Source organism: Piliocolobus tephrosceles, chromosome 2 (assembly GCF_002776525.5).
Source record: "Piliocolobus tephrosceles isolate RC106 chromosome 2, ASM277652v3, whole genome shotgun sequence".
Lineage (NCBI taxonomy): Eukaryota > Metazoa > Chordata > Mammalia > Primates > Cercopithecidae > Piliocolobus > Piliocolobus tephrosceles.
In genome coordinates, this window is record NC_045435.1 from 159,006,376 (window position 1) to 159,031,751 (window position 25,376).

The 25,376-nt window shown below is 39.0% G+C and overlaps 1 protein-coding gene across 2 annotated transcripts in view; it reads right to left on the bottom strand.

Annotated features, from left to right (window-relative positions):
- Window positions 1-25,376, bottom strand: part of STAG1 (stromal antigen 1) — a 404,632-nt gene that overhangs the window by 281,456 nt on the left and 97,800 nt on the right. For both annotated transcript variants that reach the window (XM_023187905.1, XM_023187904.2), the window contains exon 2: window positions 5,890-6,002. In XM_023187905.1, coding sequence (XP_023043673.1) covers window positions 5,890-5,918 — 29 coding nt within the window. In that variant the 5' untranslated portion in view covers window positions 5,919-6,002. The remainder of the gene's footprint in view (window positions 1-5,889; window positions 6,003-25,376) is intronic.

Here is a 25,376-nt window from a genome sequence, read left to right on the forward strand (position 1 = left end):
TGAAAATTTAATATTTGACTCTCACACGCCAATACAAGCTGACTTCAACACAGCATTGAAAAGGTTTAGACAGCATGAACAAGAATCTCTTCACTAAATTCTACGTTACTGCATAAAATTGTAAAGAGTAGGAAAAGTATATAGCAAATGGTAAGTCCAACTCACAATCTACTATTTCTCAATCTCCTTCACCAAATGCTCTTTTAGGCTCATTCCCTCTTTCTTAAAGCTCAACTGTTAGGTCTGCTCTTCTCCATTTATATTACACTACCTTGGAGATTGCATCCAGTTAACATGTACCTTCTATGCAAATGACTTCAACACCTTATCAGTACACCTGACCACATTCCAGATCTCTGACTCAAGATTTTTATCCTGCATGCGTGACATGCTTACCTGAATGCCACCTCAAATTCACCAAATGCCACATCTAAAATTAAGTCCAATCCTGACTTACTTCTGGCTTTCTACTCAGAGAGATACAATTAATTAACTGATTTTAGTTATGCATAAGATTTAAGTTACTATACAAATTTATTGTCACCATTATCCTGTCTATAAATTCGAATTGATAGAATGATATCAGTCTTCTTGTGCCTCCTGCTAATATAATCCTACCTCAGCCATCCTTCTCAGCACAATATAATTTGTTTCTCACTCTTTCCAGGATTACTACCACAATCACCACTCCGCATTATATGATCTCAATTTATCTCCCTACTTCTGCTTATTCAAGCCATTCTACACACCACTGCCAGTAACACTCTCACATCATATTACTTACCCACTTGTAAATCTTCAAAGTTATCATGTTACTCCACCACTTACAAATCTTTAAAGTTAATCTGGTATTTAAAACCGTAAATAAGACCGGACACAGTGGTTCACGCCTGTAATCCCAACACTTTTGGAGGCTGAGGCATGAGAATCGCTTGAACCTGGGAGGTGGAGGTTGCAGTGAGCAGAGATAGCACCACTGCACTCCAGCCTGGGCAACAGAGTAGAACTCTGTCTCAAAAACAAACAAACAAAACAACAACAAAAAACTATAAATAATATTGTAAATGATGTCCAGGGTCAGCAAGCTTTTTCATAAAGAACCATACAGCCGGGCCTGGTGGCTCACACCTGTAATCCTAGCACTTTAGGAGGCCAAGGTGGGCAGATTATAACGTCAGGAGTTTGAGACCTATCTGGCCAACATAGTGAAACCCTGTCTCTACCAAAACTACAGAAATTATCCGGGCATGGTGGTGTGCACCTGTAGTCCCAGTTACTTGGGACACTGAGGCAGGAGAATCGCTTGAACCCAGGAGGCACAGGTTGGCCAAGCCAAGATCAAACCACTGCACTCCAGCCTGAGCAACATAGTGAGACTACATTTCAAAAACACACACACACACACACACACACACACACACGCAAAAAAAACACAAAATCATACTGTATATATTTTAGGCTTATAGGTCTTAAGTTCTCTATAGCTACTACCCAACCCTGGTGACATACCATAAATGCAGCCACAGGCAATATGCAAATTAATGGGTGTGGCTATGTTTCAACATTTTATTTAAAAGACGCATCTGAACCCCTAGCAGTATTTGCCAACCTGGATCCTGTCAATCTTATTTGTCTCTACTAAAAACAATAAATCATATTGCTTTTTCTCACTACAATCTGAACAGGCTATGTTCAGTATAGACTGTGTGTCAGTTTACATATGTTATCTAGAATACATATGCACAAAAACCTTGTAAGAAGCAAGTTATGTTCCTGATTTTTTGAATGAGGAAATGAAAGATCTGAAAACCTGATAAAGTTGTCCACAGTTGCATACTTAGTAACTGGCAGAGTCCAGTTAGATAGATCTCAAGATAAACCTGAATTTTCTATTTTCATGTTAAGATACAGTGCAAATATTACGTTTTTTATTTATCTTGTGTGGACAAAATCTCCAAGTGCTTTTGATGCTTATAAGTCTCCAGGCAACTACAGGAGAAGGTTGGTTCTAGAATATAATAAGAGACCTATTAGTGAAACTAACCTATTCTTCAGCAGTATAGGTATTGATACCCCTACCAAGAGTCAGAAAAGTACAATTTGTTTAATAATGCTTCCAATTGCAGTCACCTTAAACAGTGAGAACTACTGCCAACCAACAGCTAATGCACTGTTACGTATTAGTATGTGTATGTTTAATTATTAAGACATATGAAAATAAATTCTAGGCTTTTGAAAAAAAAATTTCGAGCAATAGAAAAGATACAAGAATACAAGGAAAAGTTTCACTTTATCTCATCCTATCTGAATCTCATCTGCAGAATACCACTGTTAATAGTTTGACACTTCCATAAATATTTAGGCTTTTGCATCTCTCTGTCTCTATCGCTCTCTCTCAAAATATAAATACCAATATTTCATTTTTTAAGTGTTAAATACGTGCGAATCTTCCATATAAATACATTAGATTGCTGAATGGCACTCCATAATATGCACAGAACTTATTTAACTGCTTCCCGATCAATGAGCACTTAGTTTGTCTCTAGTTTTCCACTATTACAAACAGGGCTGAAATGACTGTTCTTGTACATAAATAAATCTTATTACACAATCAAGTTTCTCTCTAGGACATATGCAGTGAAAATGACACGTCAAGGGGTATGGAAATTCAAACTTTGACCAACTGCTCTTCAAAACTCCTACAAATGGCTAATGTTCACATTTGTAACACTACCAGACATAAATTAAGAGCATGGAAGAATAACATCAAATCTTATTTAAAAAATGATTTTGCTCCCTACAACTCTCTAAATTCTGTCTAACTCTCTCTATCTCCAGGGTAACTCGTTTAAGTTATCATCTTTTCCCTAGATACTACAACATCCTTCTCCTGATAGGTGTCCTTGTTTCTAGTGTTGGCCTTTCCCATCTAATATTATACTACACTAAGTAATTTTCTAAGTATGTATCTTATTATATCTCTATCATGCTGATATGGTTTGGCTGTGTGTCCTCACCAAAATCTCATCTCGAATTGTAATCCCCACCTGTCAAGGGGGGACCTGCTAGGAGGTGACTGGATCACGGGAGCAGTTTCCTCTATGCTGTTCTTGTGATAGTAAGTTCTCATGAGATCTGAAGGTTCAAAAGTGTGGCACTTCCTTCCACTTCCCTTCTCTCTCCCCTGCTGTGTTGTGAAGAAAGTGTTTGCTTCCCCTTTACCTTTCGCCATGATTTTAAGTTTCCTGAGGCCTCCCCAGCCATGTCATGACTCAACTAAACCTCTTATCTTTATAAATTACCCAGTTCCTGGTAGTTCTTTATAGCAGTGTGAACATGGAATAATACACATAGTGAAGAGAAAAAAACCTAATTCTGAACATGACTTAACAGGTAACGATATGATATTGTTCCTCCCTACTCACAGTTTATCTCATGTTACTCTACATCCCCAGTGCTGGAGAAAAAAAAAGGCCAGGGACAGTGGGGGGAGGCTTTATTTCAGGCCTTCAAACATATCTCAGGGTCCTTGCATGGCATAATCTCATCTGGTCTCCCTTCTTCTTCCCCTAAACCCCACTACAGACCTCAGTTCAACTGTCTCTTCCTCAGAAAACTAGACTAAACAAAGGCATGTATTAAAATTCTCATAATACCTACTTTTCCTTCACAGTACCAATGATAGTTCAGAACTATGTATTTGTGATTATTTTATTTATATCTATCTTTACAAGCTTCATGGCAAAAAGAACTAAGTCTTTTCTACATGTTGTATCTACCCAGAACCTAGTATATTTCCAGGAATATAAAAATGTAGTAAATGATAATGTTTTGACAATGCTTAACAGTAAACAGCACTAAGGTGACAAATCCATCAGCAATTATAATATCTAAGTAAGCCAAGAAATAATAAGGGTAAGCACTAGAATGGTCTTTATAGTGTCTACATGTTAAAAACCAAAATTGGACATCTCAGTTTAATGAAGAGTACTGTCTTTGGCTGACAGATCTAAACCAGAGCTCATTTACCCAGCTCCCAGATCACCACTGTCCAGTACCCACAAACATATTACAGATTTACATTTTTCTGAAAAAAATTCACTTACAAAGCATGATACATTAGATATCATAATGTTAATACAAACTCATGTGATACAACTTCAATTTAAATATGACCTCTATTTCATATTTTATCAAAGAGCTATTAAAGGCCTGACTAATACCCAATAGTGTCCTAGCAGCAGGACATACAAAAATAAGGCACACAATGCAGTTTAGGAGATGGGTCAGAAAAAAAAAAGAGACGGTTATAAAATGTTACATTAAGTACTTTGCTGGAGGCATAAGACCTGAGCTAAGACTTAAATAGATAGTGGCTTGGCCAGGTTAAGGGCAGAAGTGCGTAAGTACAAAGAAAAGAAAGAAAATACTATAGGGGGAACTCCAAACTTAAATATCATATAAATATGGTATTTACACCATATTAATATATGTATATGTGTGTGTGTGTGTGTGTGTGTGTGTATATATATATAAAAGATATCAAGCTCAGGTTCAGGGGTAAAAAAGAAATAAGTAGGCAGAAATAAATTTTATCTCCCATATGTCGCGGAAAGGACAGGAGGACAGTATTGACGGTTTTTCAAGCAGTTTAAAGAAATATGGATAGCTTTTTGTCTTACAACGTTGCAAGGGAAAAAAGAAGACCAAGAGATCAAACAGAGGTTCTCTCTTGAAAATAAGGTAAGTAAATGAATTGAGCAGCCATAATATATATAAATAACTGCTTAAAGTGCTCATCACTTTTATTGTATCTAAACCATTGCTATCATACAGAAACAAAGTATGCAGATACCCAATTTGCATCATGATAAAAGCTATGAAAGGAATAATATCTGCCATTCCTGCGATCATATTTCCCAAAATAGTCCCAATTCTAAATCTGGCCAGTCACACTGACTCATGCATGTAATTCCGGCACTTTGGGAGGCTGAGGCGGGCAGACCATCTGAGGTCAGGAGTTCAAGAATAGCCTGGCCAACATAGTGAAACCTCGTCTCTACTAAAAATACAAAAATTAGCCGGGCATGGGGGCACGTGCCTGTAATCCCACTCACTCAGGAGGATAAGGCAGGAGAATCGCTTGAACCTGGAAGGTGGAGGTAGCAGTGAGCCGAGATCGCACCACTGCGCTCCAGCACGGGCAACAGTGGGAAATTCCATCTCAAAAGAAAATAAAAAATAAGTTCCAATTCTAAATCTTTCCTATAACTCCAACAAATCTAATGGGATGCCATCAAAAATGTCAACTGGTATATCCCTTAGACTTATTCTGGTAGCCAGAACACCTCAACAATTTCAATCTAAGGAAAAAGAAAGAATCATAATAAAGGAGCTAGAAGCAAGCGGGGGGGGGGGGGGGGGGGCGGAAAGGGAGGGTATAAAAATGGGGACACCAAACTATTTTTTGTAAATGGTCAGACTAAATATTTTAGGCTTTCCTGACAATACTACCACTGTCACAACTTGTAATACAAAGTAGTCATAAACAGTATGTAAAGGAATGAGTGCGGCTCTCATCCAAAATTTTATTTTGCAAAAAGAGACAACATGCCAGATTTGGCCCATGGGCCACAGTCTGCTGACTCCTGAGATAGGACATTAACATTATTTTGTTGACTATCAGAAAACACGTTGACAGTTCAATAGGAAAAGCTATGAATGGATATGGTAATTACACATGCTACTACCACTTAGACTGCAAACATATTGTCCCAATATCAAAGAACATATTTGAAATGTCTCATCAAAGATAGCATTTTCATAAAGAAATATGTGGCCCAAAATTTTCCTTAAAAAATAAAAAAGAAAGAAAATTACAATACTTACTGTAACACTGGTAATTCTGAAGTAATCATTGCTGGAGAGGTCCTTTCACAATGCAGCAAAATAATCAAGTGCTGTACAACTCAAAAACTTTTAAAACAACCTCAAAGGCAATCCTGTCAATTAAAAAGAAGAAATTACTTTAAAATAAAATGAGGATGACAGAATTCATAAACTACAATCAATCCACACCATTACCAGTGATCACATTACTTAGCATTAACCCAAATGAACTTAAAACTAATGTCCACAGATGTTTATAGCAGTTTTATTCATAACTGCCAAACCTTGGAAGCAACCAAGATGTTCTCACTAAGTAAATGAATAAACTATGCACATCCTCACAATGAAATATTATTTGGCATTAAAATTAGCTTGAAAGCCTTAAAAAGGCATGAAGGAACCTTAAATACATATTATTAAGTAAAGAAGTCAATCTGAAAAGGATACATACTACATGATTCCAACCATATGACATTTTGGAAAAGGCAAAACTATGGAGACAGTAAACAAATCGGTGGGCCAGGCGCCGTGGCTCACACCTGTAATCGCAGCACTTTGGGAGGCCAAGGTGGACGGATTACGAGGTCAGGAGATCGAGATCAGCCTGGCTAACATGATGAAATCCCGTCTCTACTAAAAATACAAAAAATTAGCCAGGTGCAGTGACAGGTGCCTATAGTCCCAGCTACTCAGGAGGCTGAGGCAGGAGAATGGCGTGAACCCGGGAGGCAGAGTTGGCAGTGAGCCGAGATCACACCACTTGCACTCCAGTCTGGGCAATAGAGCAAGACTCCGACTCCCTCTCAAAAAAACAAAAAGAATCAGTGGTTACCACGTATTTAGTGGGTGGAAGGGATAAACAGGCATATCACAGAAGATTTTTAGGGCAGTGAAACATGTATAATGATGGATGTGTCATTACAGGTTTGTAAAAACAGCAAGAGTCCAAAATCAGCAAGATACTAACAGCAACAGTCAACCCTAATTTATTTTTCTTATTTTTAAAATTTTTTATTAAACTTTAAGTTCTAGGGTACATGTGCACAATGTACAGGTTTGTTACATATGTATACATGAGTCATGTTGGTGTACTGCACCCATTAACTCATCATTTACATTAGGTATATCTCCTAATGCTATTACTCCCCTTCCCCCAACCCCACGGCAGACACCGGTGTGTGATGTTCCCCTTCCTGTGTCCAAGTATTCTCATTGTTCAACTCCCACCTATGAATAAGAACATGCGGTGTTTGGTTTTCTGTTCTTGCGATAGTTTGCTGAGAATGATGGTTTCCAGCTGCATCCATGTCCCCACAAAGGACATGAACGCATCCTTTTTTATGGCTGCATAGTATTCCATGGTGTATATGTGCCACTTTTTCTTAATTCAGTCTGTCACTGATGGACATTTGGGTTGTTTCCAAATCTTTGCTATTTGTGAACATTGCCGCAATAAACATACGTGTGCATGTGTCATTATAGCAGCATGATTTAAAATCCTGTGGGTATATACCCAGTAACGGGATGACTGGGACAAATGATATTTCTAGTTCTAGATCCCTGAGAAATCGCCACATGGTCTTCCACAATGGTTGAACTAGTTTACATTCCCATCAACAGTGTAAAAGTGTTCCTATTTCTCCACATCCTCTCTAGCACCTGTTGTTTCCTGACTTTTTAATGATCGCCATTCTAACTGGTGTGAGATGGTATCTCATTGTGGTTTTGATTTGCATTTCTCTGTTGGCGAGTGATGATGAGCATTTTTTCATGTGTCTGTTGGCTGCATAAATGTCTTGTTTGGAGAAGGGTCCATTCATATCATTCGCCTACTTTGTGATGGGGTTGTTTTTTTCTTGTAAATGTGTTTGAGTTCTTTGCCGATGCTGGATATTAGCCCTTTGTCAGATAAGTACATTGCAAAAATTTTCTCCCATCCTGTAGGTTGCCTGTTCACTCTGATGGTAGTTTCTTTTGCTGTGCGGAAGCTCTTTAGTTTAATTAGATCCCATTTGTCAATTCTGGCTTTTGTTGCCATTGCTTTTGGTGTTTCAGTCATGAAGTCCTTGCCCATGCCTATGTCCTGAATGATATTGCCTAGGTTTTCTTCTAGGTTTTTTATGGTTTCAGGTCTAACATTTAAGTTTCTAATCCATTCTGAATTAATTTTCACATAAGGTGTAAGGAAGGGATCCAGCTTCAGCTTTCTATTTATGGCTAGTCAGTTTTCCCAGCACCATTTACTAAATAGGGAATCCTTTCCCCATTTCTTGTTTTTGTCAGGTTTCTCAAAGATCAGATGGTTGCAGATGTGTGGTATTTTTTCTGAGGGCTCTCTTTTGTTCCATAGGTCTATATCTCCATTTTGGTAAAAGTATCATGCTGTTTTGGTTACTGTAGCCTTGTAGTATAGTTTGAAGTCAGGTAGCATGATGCCTCCAGCTTTTTCTTTTGGCTTAAGATTGTTATGGCAATGAGGGCTCCTTGTGGGTTCCATATGAACTTTAAAGTAGCTTTTTTCCAATTCTGTGAAGAAAGTCATTGGTAGCTTAATGGGAATGGCACTGAATCTACAAATTACTTTGAGCACTACGGCCATTTTCACAATATCGATTCTTCCCATCCATGAGCATGGAATGTTCTTCCATTTATTTGTGTCCTCTTTTATTTCATTAAGCAGTGGTTTGTAGCTCTCCTTGAAGAGGTCCTTCACTTCCTTTATAAGTTGGATTCTAGGTATTTTATTCTCTTTGAAGCAACTGTGAATGGAAGTTCACTCATGATTTGGCTCTCTGTTTGTCTGTTGCTGGTGTATAAGAACGCTTGTGATTTCTGCACATTGATTTTGTATCCTGAGACTTTGCTGAAGTTGCTTATCAGCTTAAGGAGATTTTGGGATGAGACGATGGGGTTTTCTAAACAATCATGTCATCTGCAAACAGGGACAATTTGACTTCCTCTTTTCCTAATTAAACACCCTTTATTTCTTTCTCCCGCCTGATTGCCCTGGCCAGAAATTCCAACACTATGTTGAATAGCAGTGGTGAGAGAGGGCATCCCTGTCTTGTGCCAGTTTTCAAAGGGAATGCTTCCAGTTTTTACCCATTCAGTATGATACTGGCTGTGGGTTTGTCATACATAGCTCTCGTTATTCTGAGATACGTTCCATCAATACCGAATTTATGGAAAGTTTTTAGCATGAAGGCTGTTGAATTTTGTCAAAGGCCTTTTCTGCATCTATTGAGATAATCATGTGGTTTTTGTTTTTGGTTCTGTGTATATGCTGCATTACATTTATTGATCTGAGTACGTTGAACCAGCCTTGCTGGTTCCACTGCTTGATCATGGTGGATAAGTTTTTTGAAGTGCTGCTGGATTCGGTTTAACAGTATTTTACTGATTTTTGCATCGCTGTTCATCAGGGATATTGATCAAAAATTTTCTTTTTTTCTTGTGTCTCTGCCAGGCTTTGGTATCACGATGATGTTGGCCTCATAAAACGAGTTAGGGAGGATTCCCTCTTTTTCTATTGATTGGAATAGTTTCAGAAGGAATAGTACTAGCTCCTCTTTGTACCTCTGGTAGAATTCGGCTGTGAATCTGTCTGGTCCCGGACTATTTTTGGTTTGTAGGCTATTAATTACTGCCTCAATTTCAGAACTTGTTATTCGTCTATTCAAGGATTCAACTGGTTTAGTCTTCCTGGTTGAGTCTTGGGAAAGTGTATGTGTCCATGAATTTATCCATTTATTCTAGGTTTTCTAGTTTATTTGTGTAGAGGTGTTTATAATATTCTCTGATGGTAGTTTTAGGCGGTTCCAAGATGGCTGAATAGAAACAGCTCCAGGCTACAGCTCCCAGCGTGAGTGACACAGAAGACGGGTGATTTCTGCATTTCCAACTGACGATCCAGGTTCATCTCACAGGGGCGTGTTGGGCAGTGGACAGTACAGTGAGTGCAGCCCACCGAGCGATTGCCGAAGCAGGGCAAGGAATCGCCTCACCCAGGAAGTACAAGGGGTAAGGGAATTACATTTCCTAGCCAAGGGAAACTGTGACTCACAGCACCTGGAAAATCGGGTCACTCCCACCCTAATACTGTGCTTTTCCAAGGGTCTTAGCAAAGAGCACACCAGGAGATTATATCCCGCACCTGGCTCGGAGGGTCCCACACCCATGGGGCCTCCCTCATTGCTAGCACAGCAGACTGAGATCTAACTGCAAGGTGGCAGCAAGGCTGGGGGACGGGCGTCCGCCATTGCTGAGGCTTGACTAGGTAAACAAAGCGGCCAGGAAGCTCGACCTGGGTGGAGCCCACCACAGCTCAAGGAGGCCTGCCTGACTCTGTAGACTCCATCTCTGGGGACAGGGCAGAGCCAAACAAAAGGCAGCAGAAACCTCTGCAGATTTAAATGTCCCTGTCTGACAGCTTTGAAGAGAGTAGTGGTTCTCCCAGTACCAAGTTTGAGATTTGAGAACTGACAGACTGCCTCCTCAAGTGGGTCCCTGACCCCTGAGTAGCCTAACCAGGAGGCACCCCCCAGTAAGGGCAGAGTGACACCTCACACGGCCAGGTACCCCTCGGAGACAAAGCTTGCAGAGGAACAATCAGGCAGCAACATTTGCTGTTCAGTAATATTCACTCTTCTGCAGCCTCCGCTGCTGATACCCAACCAAAGGGTATCTGGAGTAGACCTCCAGCAAACTCCAACAGACCCGCAGCTGAGAGGGTCCTGACTGTTAGAAGGAAAACTAACAAACAGAAAGGACATCCACACCAAAACCCCATCTGTACGTCACTATCATCAAAGACCAAAGATAGATAAAACCACAAAGATGGGGGAAAAACAGAGCAGAAAAGCTGAAAATTCTAAAAATCAGAGCGCCTCTCCCCCTCCACAGGAATGCAGCTCCTCGTCAGCAATGAAACAAAGCTGGACAGCGAATGACTTTAACAAGTTGAGAGAAGAAGGCTTCAGTTGATCAAACTTCTCCGAGCTAAAGGAGGAAATTCAAACCCATCGCAAAGAAGCTGAAAACCTTGAAAAAAGATTTGACGAAGGGCTAACTAGAATAATCAATGTAGACAAGTCCTTAAATGACCTGATAGAGCTGAAAACCATGGCATGAGAACTACGTGAAATGCACAAGCTTCAGTAACCGATTAAATAACCTGGAAGAAAGGGTATCAGTGATTGAAGATCAAATAAATGAAGCGAGAAGAGAAGTTTAGGGGAAAAAAGAGTAAAAAGAAACAAACAAAGCCTCCAAGAAATATGAGACTATGTGAAAAGACCAAATCTACGTCTGATTGGTGTGCCTGAAAGTGATGCGGACAATGGAACCAAGCTGGAAAACACTCTGCAGGATATCATCCAGGAGAACTTCCCCAACCTAGCAAGGCAGGCCAACATTCAAATTCAGGAAATACAGAGAACACCACAAAGATACTCCTCAAGAAGAGCAACTCCAAAACACATAATTGTCAGATTCACCAAGGTTGAAATTCAGGAAAAAATGTTAAGGGCAGCCAGAGAGAAAGGTCGGGTTACCCACAAAGGGAAGCGCATCAGACTAACAAGCGGATCTCTCAGCAGAAACTCTACAAGCCAGAAGAGAGTGGGGGCCAATATTCAACATTCTTAAAGAAAAGAATTTTAAACCCAGAATTTCATATCCAGCCAAACTAAGTTTCCTAAGTGAAGGAGAAAGAAAATCCTTTACAAACAAACAAATGCTGAGAGATTCTGTCACCACCAGGCCTGCCCTATTAGAGCTCCTGAAGGAAGCACTAAACATGGAAAGGAACAACTGGTACCAGCCACTGAAAAAACATGCCAAAATGTAAAGTCCATAGATGCTAGGAAGAAACTGCATCAACTAACGAGCAAAATAACCAGCTAACATCATAATGACAGGATCAAATTCACACATAACAATATTAACCTTAAATGTAAATGGGCTAAATGCTCCAATTAAAAGACGCAGACTGGCAAACTGAATAAAGGGTCAAGACCCATCAGTTTGCTGTATTCAGGAGACCCATCTCTCGTGCAGAGACACACATAGGCTCAAAATAAAGGGATAGAGGAAGATCTCCAAGCAAATAGAAAACAAAAAAAAAGCAGGGGTTGCAATCCCAGTCTCTGATAAAATAGACTTTAAACCAACAAAGATCAAGAGACAAAGAAGGCCATTACATAATGGTTAAGGGATCAATTCAACAAGAAGAGCTAGCTATCCTAAATATATATGCACCTAATACAGGAGCACCCAGATTCATAAAGCAAGTCCTTAGAGACTTACAAAAGAGACTTAGACTCCCATACAATAATAATGGGACACTTTAACACCCCACTGTCAACATTAGACAGATCAACGAGACAGAAAGTTAACAAGGATATCCAGGAATTGAACTCAGCTCTGCACCAAGCCAACTTAATAGACATCTACAGAACTCTCCACCCCAGATCAACACAATATACATTCTCCTCAGCACCACATCGCACTTATTCCAAAATTGACCACATAGTTAGAAGTAAAGCACTCCTCAGCAAATGTAAAAGAACAGAAATTATAACAAACTGTCTCTCAGACCACAGTGCAATCAAACTAGAACTCAGGATTAAGAAACTCACTCAAAACTGCTTAACTACATGGAAACTGAATAACCTGCTCCTGAATGACTACTGGGTACCTAACAAAATGAAGACAGAAATAAAAACGTTCTTTGAAACAAACGAGAACAAAGATACAACACACCTGAATCTCTGGGACACATTTAAAGCAGTGTGCCGAGGGAAATTTATAGCACTAAATGCCCACTAGAGAAAGCAGGAAAGATCTAAAATTGACACCCTAACATCACAATTAAAAGAATTAGAGAAGCAAGAGCAAACACATTCAAAAGCTAGCAGAAGGCAAGAAATAACTAACATCAGAGCAGAACTGAAGGAGACAGACACACAAAAAACTCTTCAAAAAAATCAATGAATCCAGGACCTGGTTTTTTGAAAAGATCAACAAAATTGATAGACCACTAGCAAGACTAACAAAGAAGAGAAGAGAAGAATCAAATAGACGCAATAAAAAAAGATAAAGGGGATATCACAACCCTAATTTAAAGTAGCATGTTGTTTTAGTGGCCGGGCACAGTGGCTCAAGCCTGTAATCCCAGCACTTTGGGAGGCCAAGGCGAGTGGATCACGAGGTCAGGAGATCAAGACCATCCTGGCTAACATGGTGAAACTCCGTCTCCACTAAAAATACACACACACAAAAAAACTAGCTGGGCGTGGTGGCGGGCGCCTGTAGTCCCAGCTACTCAGAGGCTGAGGCGGGAGAATGGCATGAACCCGGGAGGCGGAGCTTGCAGTGAGCCGAGATCGCGCCACTGCACTCCAGCCTGGGCGACACAGCGAGACTCCGTCTCAAAAAAAAGAAAAAAAAAAGTAGCATCTTGGGGTGATAATGACTTGTCAATATAGGTTGATCAGCTGTTAAAAAATGTTCTACTCTAGTGCAGGATGTTGATAGTACGGTAGGCTGAGCAAGTGTAGGGACAGAGAATGTAAGCAAACACTCTATACTCTTCCTTCAAATTTGCTGTGAACCTACAATGGCTCTAAAAAACATAAAGTCTCATTTTTTAAAAGCAGGGATAGTAGGACCTAACAGTCCACAATAGGCCATTATACAGTATCAAATGGAATAACATAGGTATAGTTAGAATTACAGACAGAAAGACAAAGTACAAGGCAGAACAAATATTTGATGAGGTAATGGGGAAGAATGTTCAAAAAATCATGTAAGATGTCAAAACAAATGTTAAGATCAGAGAATTCCCAAGCAGAATACAACAAAATACACAAACTGCTAAAAACCAGAGTTAAAAGGAAACTTCAAAAGGAAGCTAAAGAAATAGGATACAGAAAGACAAAGATTAGTATCAGACTTCCTATTGGAAACTATGTAAGTTCAAAGACAATGGAGTAACAGCTTTAAAGTGCTGAGAGGAAAAAAAAAAGTAAACCCTGAATTACATACCAAGTGATAACCTTTTGAGAAAATGAAAGGAGTGATATCATGGGAAATCGTTTATTAGAAACTTCAAGAATAAGCCTCTCCAATGAAACAACACTTGGATTGACAAAAACTGACCAAAATCAACTTTTACAGAATTCCTAAATCTAATAAAACTCACAAAGGGAGGGGTGCTTAACAAAGAAGCTGCAAAATTCAGTGAGAAGGTATTATAGTGTCTTTTGTTTACTTGACTATCATCACCCATTCCCCAACTCAACAGTGTCAATGGGGACAGCAGATTAAACTCTTGCTGCAGCTTGCTGCAGCTTGCTGGTACCTGTGGAAGCAATATCAACCTCCGTCTCAAAAATGATAGCTGTGCATTTTGAAGAGATTCCCAGCTGGCATCTGTTGAGAGGATTTAAATATATATACTACAAATAAGCTCTCTGGGGTAAGAGACAGCATACAAGACAAGCAGCAATGTGTAAAGCCTCAGAATAAAGAGTCTAAAGAGGAAGATATGTTAGGGACTAAGGGCTTTGAAAGACTCCCATATATTCCGGGGCATTCAAGGTGCTACACGCATGCCCAGGGCTAAAAGCATGGTCAGAGGAGACCTGAGAGAAGCATAGGCTTGCACCTCTAATTTATCTTAGAGCTCTGTGCAACCAGAAGATGAAGACTAAGGCCAAGCTGCAAATGGTCAGACTATTTATTGCAAAAATATTTCAATAAAGAACCTATCTTCAAATATCCACAGAGGGTTTTTCCTCCCTTTTTGGTGCCAATTCTTTATGTAAATCTGTCAGGTTACTGGTTTGATCACCAAGATGAAAAATGTCAGTGTCCACACATGACAAGAAAGAAGTCTTGGCAAAAGTAGTTTGGGGGGGGGAAATCACTAAATAAACAGATGATGATAGCTTTTAACAGTCAGTAAAATCAAACAGGGCATGGAAGAGGTGAAAGGATGATTCCCAGAGTGAAAACAGTTTAATATTCAAAATGTCCATTTTTTTAATGTTAATTTTAGAATTTGTTCAGCAGGCTTTCCAGTTTTTGCCAGAAAGTATCCCCCGCCCGAAAATAAAAATTTAAAAATGTGATCATTGAAGTAAAAAAGGCAGTAGGATGACATAACCAAAGTGCTGAAAGAAAAAACCATCAAAAAAGAACTTTATAACCAGTAAAACTATCCCTCAATGGAGAAATTAAGACATTCATAGAAAAATAAGAGCAAAAGGAATTTGTCCCTACATATGCCCTACAAGAAATGCTAAAGGGAAGCCAGACATGGTGGCTCATGCCTGTAATCCCAGCACTTTGGGAGGCTGAGGAGATCACTTGAGGTCAGGAGCTCCAGACCACCCTGGTCATCGTGGTGAAACCCCATCTCCACTAAAAATACAAAAATTGGCCAGGTGTGGTGGTGGATGCCTGTAATTCCAGCTACATGGGAGGCTGGGGCAGGACAATCACTTGAACTCAGAAATCAGAGGTTGCAGTGAGCAGAGATTTGCGCCACTGCACTCCAACCTGGGCAACAGAGCAAAAGACTCCGTATCAAAAAAAAAAAAAAAGGCAGGGAGGAGGGAGCAGTGGATATTATAGGCCTAGGCAAGAGGATCACTGGAGGCCAGGAGTTTGAGACCAGCCCAGGCAGAATATAGACAGACTCTATCTCTACAAAAAATTTAAAATCTGGCCAGGCACAGTAGCCCACACTTATAATCCCAGTACTCTGGGAGGCTGAGGCAGGCGAAATCACTTGAGGTCAAGGGCTTAAGACCAGACTGGCCAACATGGTGAAACCCTATCTCTACTAACAACAAAAAAAAAATTGGCCAGACATGGTGGTGGGAACCTGAAGTCCCAGCTGCTCAGGAGGCTGAAGCAGGAGAATCACTTGAACCTAGGAGGCGGAGGTTGCGTAAGCCAAGATCGTACCACTACACTACAGCCTGAGTGACAGAGTAAGACCTTGTTTCAAAAAATAATAAATAAATAAATATTAAAACATTTTTAAAAAGGAAAAAAAATTAAAGCTAACCAGGTATGGTGGCATACACCCGTGGTTCCAGCTACTGTATTTGAGAGGCTGAGGTGGGAAGATCACTTGAGCCCAGGAGGTTGAGGCTACAGTGAGCCATGATTGGGCCACTACACTCCAGCCTCGGTGACAGAGACCCTGTTTCAGCCCCTGAGGGTCTGAACAAACAAACAAATAAACAAAACAAACAAACAAATAAAAAACCAGGGCACCACATAATGGCAGGGGATCCCCAATTCACTTCATTAAAAAGATATAAAAAATCATAAAGTTATACACCCTTAACAGAATCTCAAAATATGTATTTTTAAAAAACAGAGAAATTAGAATACTTTGAGATAAATGAAACAAAAACACAATATATCAAAATGTATGGGATGCAGCAAAAGCAGTGCTCAAAGGAAAATACAGTTGTAAAAATCAACATCTTAGAAAAAAAAAAAAAAAGCTCAAATAAATGACCTAATTCTACAACTGAAGAAAAAAAATACAAAGAGCAAACTAAGCCAAAAGGCAGCAAACTGAAGGAATTAATCAAAATTAGTGCACAGAAAAACTATATTGAGATTAGAAAAACAATACAATCAATAAAACCATAAGTTTGTTGTTGGAAAAGGCAAACAAAATTGACATATCTTTAGATAAAATGACTTTTTAAAAAAGGGAGAAGGGGCAAGAGGATAAGGTAAACAACATATGCCCACAAATTTAGTAACATACTAAATGGACAAACCATCAAAACTGGCTCAAAAAACACAAAAAATGTGAAAAGAACTATAACAGGACACTGAATCAGTTATCAAAACTCTCCCCACAAAGAAAAGCCCAGGACCAAATGGCCTTACTGCTTAATTACACCAAACATGGTTTAAAAAGAATTAACATCAATCTTCCAAAAAACAGACAAGAAGGAACTACTCTCTAATTCATTCTATGAGGCATTTCTGTAATACCAAACTATACAAAAACATTACAAGAAAATTACACATCAATATCTCTAATAAACATATATGCAAAAATCCTCAACAGAGACATCAGCAAATCAAAACACACAATGTGTACAAAGAATTCTACATAAGGACCAAGTGGGATTTATCTCAGTCATGCAAGGCTGGTTGAGCATTCAAAAATCAATTAATGTAATACATCACATTAAGAGCTAAAAAAGAAAAACTACATGATCATATCAAAAGACAAAGGAAAAGCACTTCACAAAATCCAACACCCATTCATAATAAATACTCTTACTAAATGAGAAATACAGGGGAACATTCTCAACTTGACAACATCTACAAAATGCTGCAGCTAACATCACATGTAATGGAGAGAAACTCAAAACTTTTCCAGTTAAACCAAGAAAAAGGCTAGGATGCTATTCTCAACCACTCCTTTTTCACATCATACTGGAAATCCTGGTTAATGCGATAAGAGAAAGAAAATAAAAGGTACATAGCTTAGGAAAGAAGAAATAAAACTTTTTTTATTTCCAGATGACAAAACTGTGTAGAAAATTTGGAAGAACTGACGAAGGCAAAATAAAACAACTCTTGGAACGAATAAGCTGTTACATAGCAAGGTTTTAAGATACAATGCTATTATATAAAAGTCAATCACTTACTTGTAGACTAGCAATAAACAAATAGAATTTTAAATGAAAAACATCGTTTGCATTCACATCAATGAATTAAATTATTAGGTGTAAATCCAACAAAATATGTAGAATCTATATAAGAAAAACAATAAAACTGTAATGTAAGAAATCCAGAGGCCGGGCACTTGTAATCCCAGCACTCTGGGAGGCTGAGGCAGATAGATCACCTGAGGTCCTCAGGAGTTCGAGACCAGACTGGCCAACATGGTGAAACCCCATCTCTACTAAAAATACAAAAAATAGCCAGCCGTGGTGGTACGCGCCTGTAGTCTCAGCTACTCGGGAGGCTGAGGCAGGAGAATTGCTTGAATCTGGGAGGTGGAGGTTGCAGTGGGCCGAGATTGTGCCACTGCACTCCAGCCTGGGCAACAGAGCAAGACTCCATCTCAAAAAAAAAGAAATCCAGAAACAACAAAACAAACAAGAAAAGAGAGATTCTATGTTTGCGGTTAAAAATAATTAATTTTTTTTCTCCTGCCTTGGCCTCCTGAGTAACTGGGATTACAGGCGTGTGCCACCATGCCTGGCAAATTTTTGTATTTTTAGTAGAGACTGACTTTTCGCCATTCACAGCTTCTTTCAACTAATCTTTGACAAAGCAGCAAAAGCAATACGCTGGAGAAAAGCCTTTTCAACAAATGATGTCAGAATAACTGGACAGCTAAAAGAAAACTATATAGTTTTATCTAATATATATATACATAAAATCTAACATATATATAGTAGATTCAAATATATGTATACAAATATACATACAGTATGTATATTTAATATACATGTAGACCTCATACCTTCCACTAAAATTAACTCAAAATGGATCAAAGCCCTAAATGCCAAAGAGAAAACCATAAAACTTTTAAGGGTAACATAGTAGAAACTCCGAGGCCAGGTGCAGTGGCTCATGCCTGTAATCCTAGCACTTGAGAGGCTGAGATGGGGGCATCACTTGAGGCCAGGAGTTCTAGACCAGCCAGGTCAATATAGTGAGACCCTATCTCTTAAAAAAAATAAATAAATAAAAAATTAAAAAAAAAAAAAAACCTGCTCTGCGAAAGACACTGTGGCAAATAAGCATATAAAAAGATATTCTACATCATGTGTCATTAGGAAACTGCACATTAAAATGAGATACTACCGCACACCTAAAAGCCAAAATACTACCACCACCAAATGCTGGCAAGGATGTGGAGTAACAGGAATCTTATTCATTTCCGGTGAAAATGGAAAATGGTATAGGCACTTTGGAAGCCATTTTTTGTATTCTTACAAAATAAACATACTCTTACTATACAATCCAGCAACTGTTCTCCTTGTTATTTACCCAAAGGAGTTGAAAACTTGAAAACCTGCACACAAATGCTTATAGCAGTTTTATTCATAACTGCTAAAACCTGGAGGCAACCATGATGTCCTTCAGTGGGTGAATGGATAAACTGAGATATATCCAGACAACATAATATTATTTAGCACTAAAAAGAAATGAGCTGTCAAGCCATTAAAAAAAAAAACATGGAGGAATCTTTAAGTGCATATTAATATGTAAAAGAAAAATCTGAAAAAGATACATACTGTATGATTCCAACACTATGGCATTCTAGAAAAGGCAAAACTATGAAGATCAGTGGTTGCCAGGGCTAGGGGGGATAAACAGGCAAAGTACAAAAGATTTTAAGGGCAGTGAAATTATTAATACTATAATGGTGGATATATATGCTACAAACAATGAGAGGAAGAAAAAACGATGCAAATAGAACTGCTAGCCTGATCATTACATAGCACAACACTGTTTCATAAATGCTTATTAACTGAATCAAAATACGGGCTTAAGGGGCAGTAGTACCTGAAGCAGTTTATTTCTAATTACATGCAGTTTTATTTGTGAAGTACAAGGTCCTATTCTTTAATCACAGAAATTCACTGTTCAGGTAAAGATTAATATGTCATTAATTCAAGCCTTCTATCATTCCTAAAATTTTACCTGAACTTTCTTAAAGAATCTCTTAGTAGGCCATGTGCAGTGGCTCACACCTGTAATCCCAGCACTTTGGGAGGCCGAGGCAGGAGGATCAACTGAGGTCAGGAGTTTGAGACCAGCCTGGGCAACATAGTAAAACCCCGTCTCTACTAAAAACACAAAAAAATTAGCTGGGCGTGGTGACAGGCGCCTGTAATCCGAGCTACTCGGGAGGCTGAGGCAGGAGAATCACTTGAACCCAGAAGGCAGAGATTGCAGTGAGCCGAGACCACGCTATTGCACTCCAGCCTGGGTACCAAGAAACTCTGTCTCAAAAAATATATATATATCTTAGCCATGTATACACACACAGACATACAATGCAGGTGGCGTAGTAGGGTACCACATGATTTGCTAGGCAAATCAAAAATTATAACTATGACAATGTTATTTCTGAAGCCACTTTTCAACAGTTTCTGTAAGTGGTACTCCATTTACACAGAAGAGACAGACTCGTTTACTATTGTTAATGGAATTTATTTTACTCATGTTTACATCAAATTAAGCACATTAATGGAAAACGTTTTGTCCAATATAACATAAATGAATACACATTAAGTCTTAACGTCAACCATGGGTTCTTGGAAACTGAGAGTTAAAGCAAAATGACATGTAACAAAACCAATTTTAGCACAGGCTAATTGATATAAACAATAATTAAGTTCCTATAGCATACTCTGGTCACAAAAAATTCAGCAAACTTCCAAATAAACACCAAAACGTTTAAAATATTAAACACTAAAATAAATGTAAGCTTTGCATATATTTAAGAAAGATTAATTTTAACAAGTCAGATAGTTGTTTACCCAATTATTCCAGTTCAGAGTCACAGGTGGCCAGAGCCTATCCCAGCAGCTCTGGGAGCAAGGCAAGAACAAACCCTGGACAGGTCATCATTCCATCACACAGGGCACTCACATACATACCCCAACTACTCATACTAAGACAATTTAGACATGTCAATTAACATAACATGCACATGTCTGGTATGTGGGAGAAAACCAGAGTACCCATAGAAAAAAAACCCACATGGACATGGGGAAAATGTGCAAACTCCACACAATGGCTCCAGCAAGGAATCTATTTTTCGTTCCCTCATCAACATTATAACAAAATGCTATTTAACAGCCTACTATATACTTAAATTCTCTGTAGTATAAAGATTTAAGTAGCAATCAAAAGTTCCAAACTCTTTTCCCAGTAAAATTTAGCCTATAGGTCGGGCGTGGTGGCTCAAGCCTGTAATCCCAGCACTTCGGGAGGCCGAGACGGGCGGATCACGAGGTCAGGAGATCGAGATCATCCTGGCTAACACGGTGAAACCCCGTCTCTACTAAAAAATACAAAAAACTAGCCGGGCGTGGTGGCGGGCGCCTGTAGTCCCAGCTACTGGGGAGGCTGAGGCAGGAGAATGGCGTAAACCTGGGAGGCGGAGCTTGCAGTGAGCTGAGATCGCGCCACGGCACTCCAGCCTGGGCGACAGAGCGAGACTCTGTCTCAAAAAAAAAAAAAAAATAGCCTATAAGTGAGACAGATTTTGTAGCTCTTTTAGCGAACAAAAAGAATGCCAAAAATAAAATTGGATTTTCCAAGTTGCAGAGCAATTCACACTAAAAGATAAATAAGTAGGCAACATTAAGACTCAAGAAAGAGAGGAGTAATAAATCTTTTGAAAATATCAATCTAGAAATTCTCTAATATTAAGCAGACAGAAGGATATTTTAAGCCAAAACTGAATGTGCTCAATAGGACAGTGATAAAGATCATTGGCAACAGCAGGTTAGATCATTATTCTGCTCTTTCTCTCTGAATGTTGTACTGTAAAAGACTATTTTTAAAACATCTTGGTAACATAAACCTTAAAATCAGAAGGAAATGTAAGAGTAATTCAAGAGTCTGGGTTCTGGGGCTCAATCACCTGAGATCTTATACCAGGTATTCTACTTTCTAGCTTTGTAACTCACTATGTCTAAGTATTCTCATACATCAAACAGGAATTTTAAAAAGAAGCCATATAGCATACAGTTATTGTGGTAACTGGAAGAGTACCTGCAACTCTTGAATTAGTATTAATTCATAGCTACAGGAGAAAGACAAAAGCATAAAGGAATGTAAGTTCCATGAGGGAAGGTATTCTTTGTCCTTTTTGTTCACTTCTATATATGTGTGAACACATTTTTTTTTTTTTTTAAAGATGGGAGGTCTTGCTCTGTAATCCAGGTTGGAGGGCAATGGGGCAATTCATAGCTCCCTGCAGCCTCCAACTCCTGGGCCCAAGTGATCCTGGCCTCAGCCTCCCAAGTAGCTGGGACCAAGTACACGCCACTATGCCTGGCTGATTTTTTTAAAACTTTTCGTAGAAACAGGGTCTCCCTTTGTTACCCAGGCTGCATTTCTTTTTTTTTTCTTTTTTCTTTTTTTTGTTGAGACAGAGTTTTGCTCTTGTTGCCAAAACTGGAGTACAATGGCGTGATCTTGGCTCACTGCAACCTCTGCCTCCCAGATTCAAGCAATTCTCCTGCCCCAGCCTCTCAAATAGCTGAGATTACAATCACCCACCACCACGCCCAGCTAATTTTTTGTATTTTTAGTAGAGAAAGGGTTTCACCATGTTTGCCAGACTGTTCTCGAACTCCTGACCTCAGGTGATCCGCCCCCCTCAGCCTCCCAAAGTGCTGGGATTATAGGTGTAAGCCGCCATGCCCAGCCTCATTTCTATATTCTTAATTCTTGAAATCTAGTAAACAATTGTTGAATTAAAAATGTGTGTGTGTATATGTGCTTACGGATATATTTATTTTTAAGGAGAATACACAAAATTAAAAACAAGGAAAGCTCTTAGAGTTAGCAAATTAATCAAAATTAGCAGCTTTCCATTAAAGAACAAAAAAAGATGGCTGGGCGCAGTAGCCAGCGCCTGAAATTCCAGCACTTTGGGAGGCCTAGGCGGGCAGATCACCTGAGGTCAGGAGTTTAAGACTAGCCTGGCCAACAGGATGAAATCCTGTCTCTACTAAAAGTACAAAATTAACTGGGCATGGTGGCATGCGCCTGTAATCCTAACTACTCGGGAAGCTGAGGTGGGAGAATTACTTGAACCCAGGAGGCAGAGGCTGCAGTGAGCCGGGATCACTCCACTGAACTCCAGCCTGGGCGACAGAGGGAGACTCCATCCGTTCCTAAATAAATAAATCTATGTTATTGATTGGATTGCTCTAAATTTAAAGAGCAGTAAAAATGTCACAGTCTTTAAAACAGCTAACAAGTAAAAATGAACCTCAAGACAGTTAACTTGCCTTATCCTAAATCACCCTGCACTAAATACATGAGAGAATGCTCACACACACACACACACACACACACACACACCTTTCTGTCAAAATTACAAGAATTTATGTTCCCATGTATATTATAAGAAAAGTGAGTCTGGGCAACATAAGTAAGACCCTCATCTCAAAAAAAGACCAAAAAAAAAAAAAGGCCTTGTAGTCCCAGCTACTCTATTCCAGAAGCTGAGGTGGGAAGATCACTTGAGGCGAGGGGGTCAAGGATGCAGTAAGCCATGATTGGGCCACTACCTTCCAGCCTGGATAACAGAGCAAGACCCCGTCACCAAAAAGAAAAAAGGAAAGTAAATTATTTATGATTTTTTAAAACTACAATTTTCCCCAAATTCAAATAACCACTATCACTCAACCTCTTTCCAGTTAAAAATTACATGTTTTTAAATATTTTACAAATCAATCTACATACTCATACAGATAAGAATTGGGTGACAACTAATAGCTTCATTAGGAAAAGCATATCACTAGTTTAGTGGCTGTACATAAGGAACAATAAAAATATTCCGAAAATGTCCTCTGGCTTAAGAAAATAAACATCAACTATTGAAGAGATCCTAAAAGAATTAACAGTACTTATGAGAAAGTCATCTTTTATAAATACAATAAAACCTTACCAAAATAAGTCTGTATAGCCCCATGATTTTCATACAGAAATCATTTCAAGCGTTCATATACACAAACATTGGCACTACCACAGTCCTAAGAAAAAAGTTACAAAATTTAACAAAAACACACATGGTGTTTTTAATACGGTAAAGAAAACATCACTGAAGACCAATCTTTCTATTTTCAATTTCCTTTAAATTATGTATGTGTGTGAAAAGTATACATGTATATATTAAACCCACTGAATGAAACGTTCCATAAACACTAAAATTTCTCCCACAATTTATAACGCAAGCTTAAAGGCCTTCCTTATCTAATCAACCCCCTTTCCACATAATTACTACAAAAATCACTCACAAAAACCTTTAAGTTTTTGAAGAAAGAATATGTACCTATTGAATATCTATTGAGTTTGATGATGAAGTGAAAAATTCTCTGGGACCACAATGCAGAAGAAATGAGTTCTTAAATTCTATGGCTAAATGAATGTTTTAAAATGAGGTCCAAATCAAATAAAAGATATAAAGTTGTAGTAGTTCATTATTTTGTTGATTCATTTAGGAAAAGTTGTAACAAAAAATTCTGAACAAATATTGTTTATTGAAAAATAAAGTGTCTAATTTTGTGTGGTTACTTTAAATCCAAAGGGAGCTACTTGTGAGTTCTTCTCAAAACCACTGTTCCACCATTAGATAACTTTTTTATTTTTTAATTTTTTTTTGAGACGGAGTCTCGCTCTGTCCCCAGGCTGGAGTGCAAGAGCATGATCTCGGCTCACTGCAACCTCCACCTCCCGGGCTCAAGCAATTCTCCTGCCTCAGCCTCCTGAGTAGTTGGGATTACAGGGGCCCACCATCATGCCCAGCTAATTTTTGTATTTTTAGTAGAGACAGGGTTTTGCCATGTTGGTCAGGCTGGTCTCCAACTCCTGATCTCAGGCAAATCGCCCACCTCAGCCTCCCAAAGTGCTGGGATTACACGTGTGAGCCTCCGTGCCTGTCCTGTTTTGTTGTTTTTCTTGAGACAGAGTCTTGCTCTGTCACCCAGGTTGGAGTGCAGTGGTGAGATCTTGGCTCGCTGCAACCTGTGCCTCCCGGGTTCAAGCAATTCTCCTGCCTCAGCCTCCCAAGTAGTTGGGATTACAGGGGCCCGCCCCACCATGCCCGGTTAATTTTTGTATTTTTAGTAGAAACGGGGTTTTGTCATGTTGGTCAGGCTTGTCTCAAACTCCTGACCTCAAACTCTGCCCGGCTTGGCCTCCCAAAGTGCTGGTATTACAGGTGTGAGACACCGCACCCGGCATCATTAAATAACATTTTATCTGAAAACCTGAAAGATCTTCCACATCTTGAACACTGCTATAATTAGAGAAACCTCATGATTTTCATATAAGTATGAAATTATAATGGATCGTAACATAATACAAGAGTTGTCTAAGAGTTTTTACAGATACAAATAACTGAATGAAAAATGGGGGAGAAGAGAAAGATTCTTCTTCAAGTAGAATAAATAAATGTAGACAAAACGACAGAAATAAGAAAATAACCATTTGAGGAACATCACAATATTTTTTCAGATGAAAATCAATAATGAATACTAATGGGCGAAAGCACAGTAACTCCAGGAAATCCTTTTCTAAAAACCTGTTGAAAGAACTTATGCAGAATATCAAAGTATCTCCCCAGAGGAAACTAATTACAAAGAGGAAAATGGTAATGTTATAGTGAAGAAACCCAGCAGACCCCTCCATAACCAACTGATTACAGTTAACACTAATAGTGAGACATATTAACA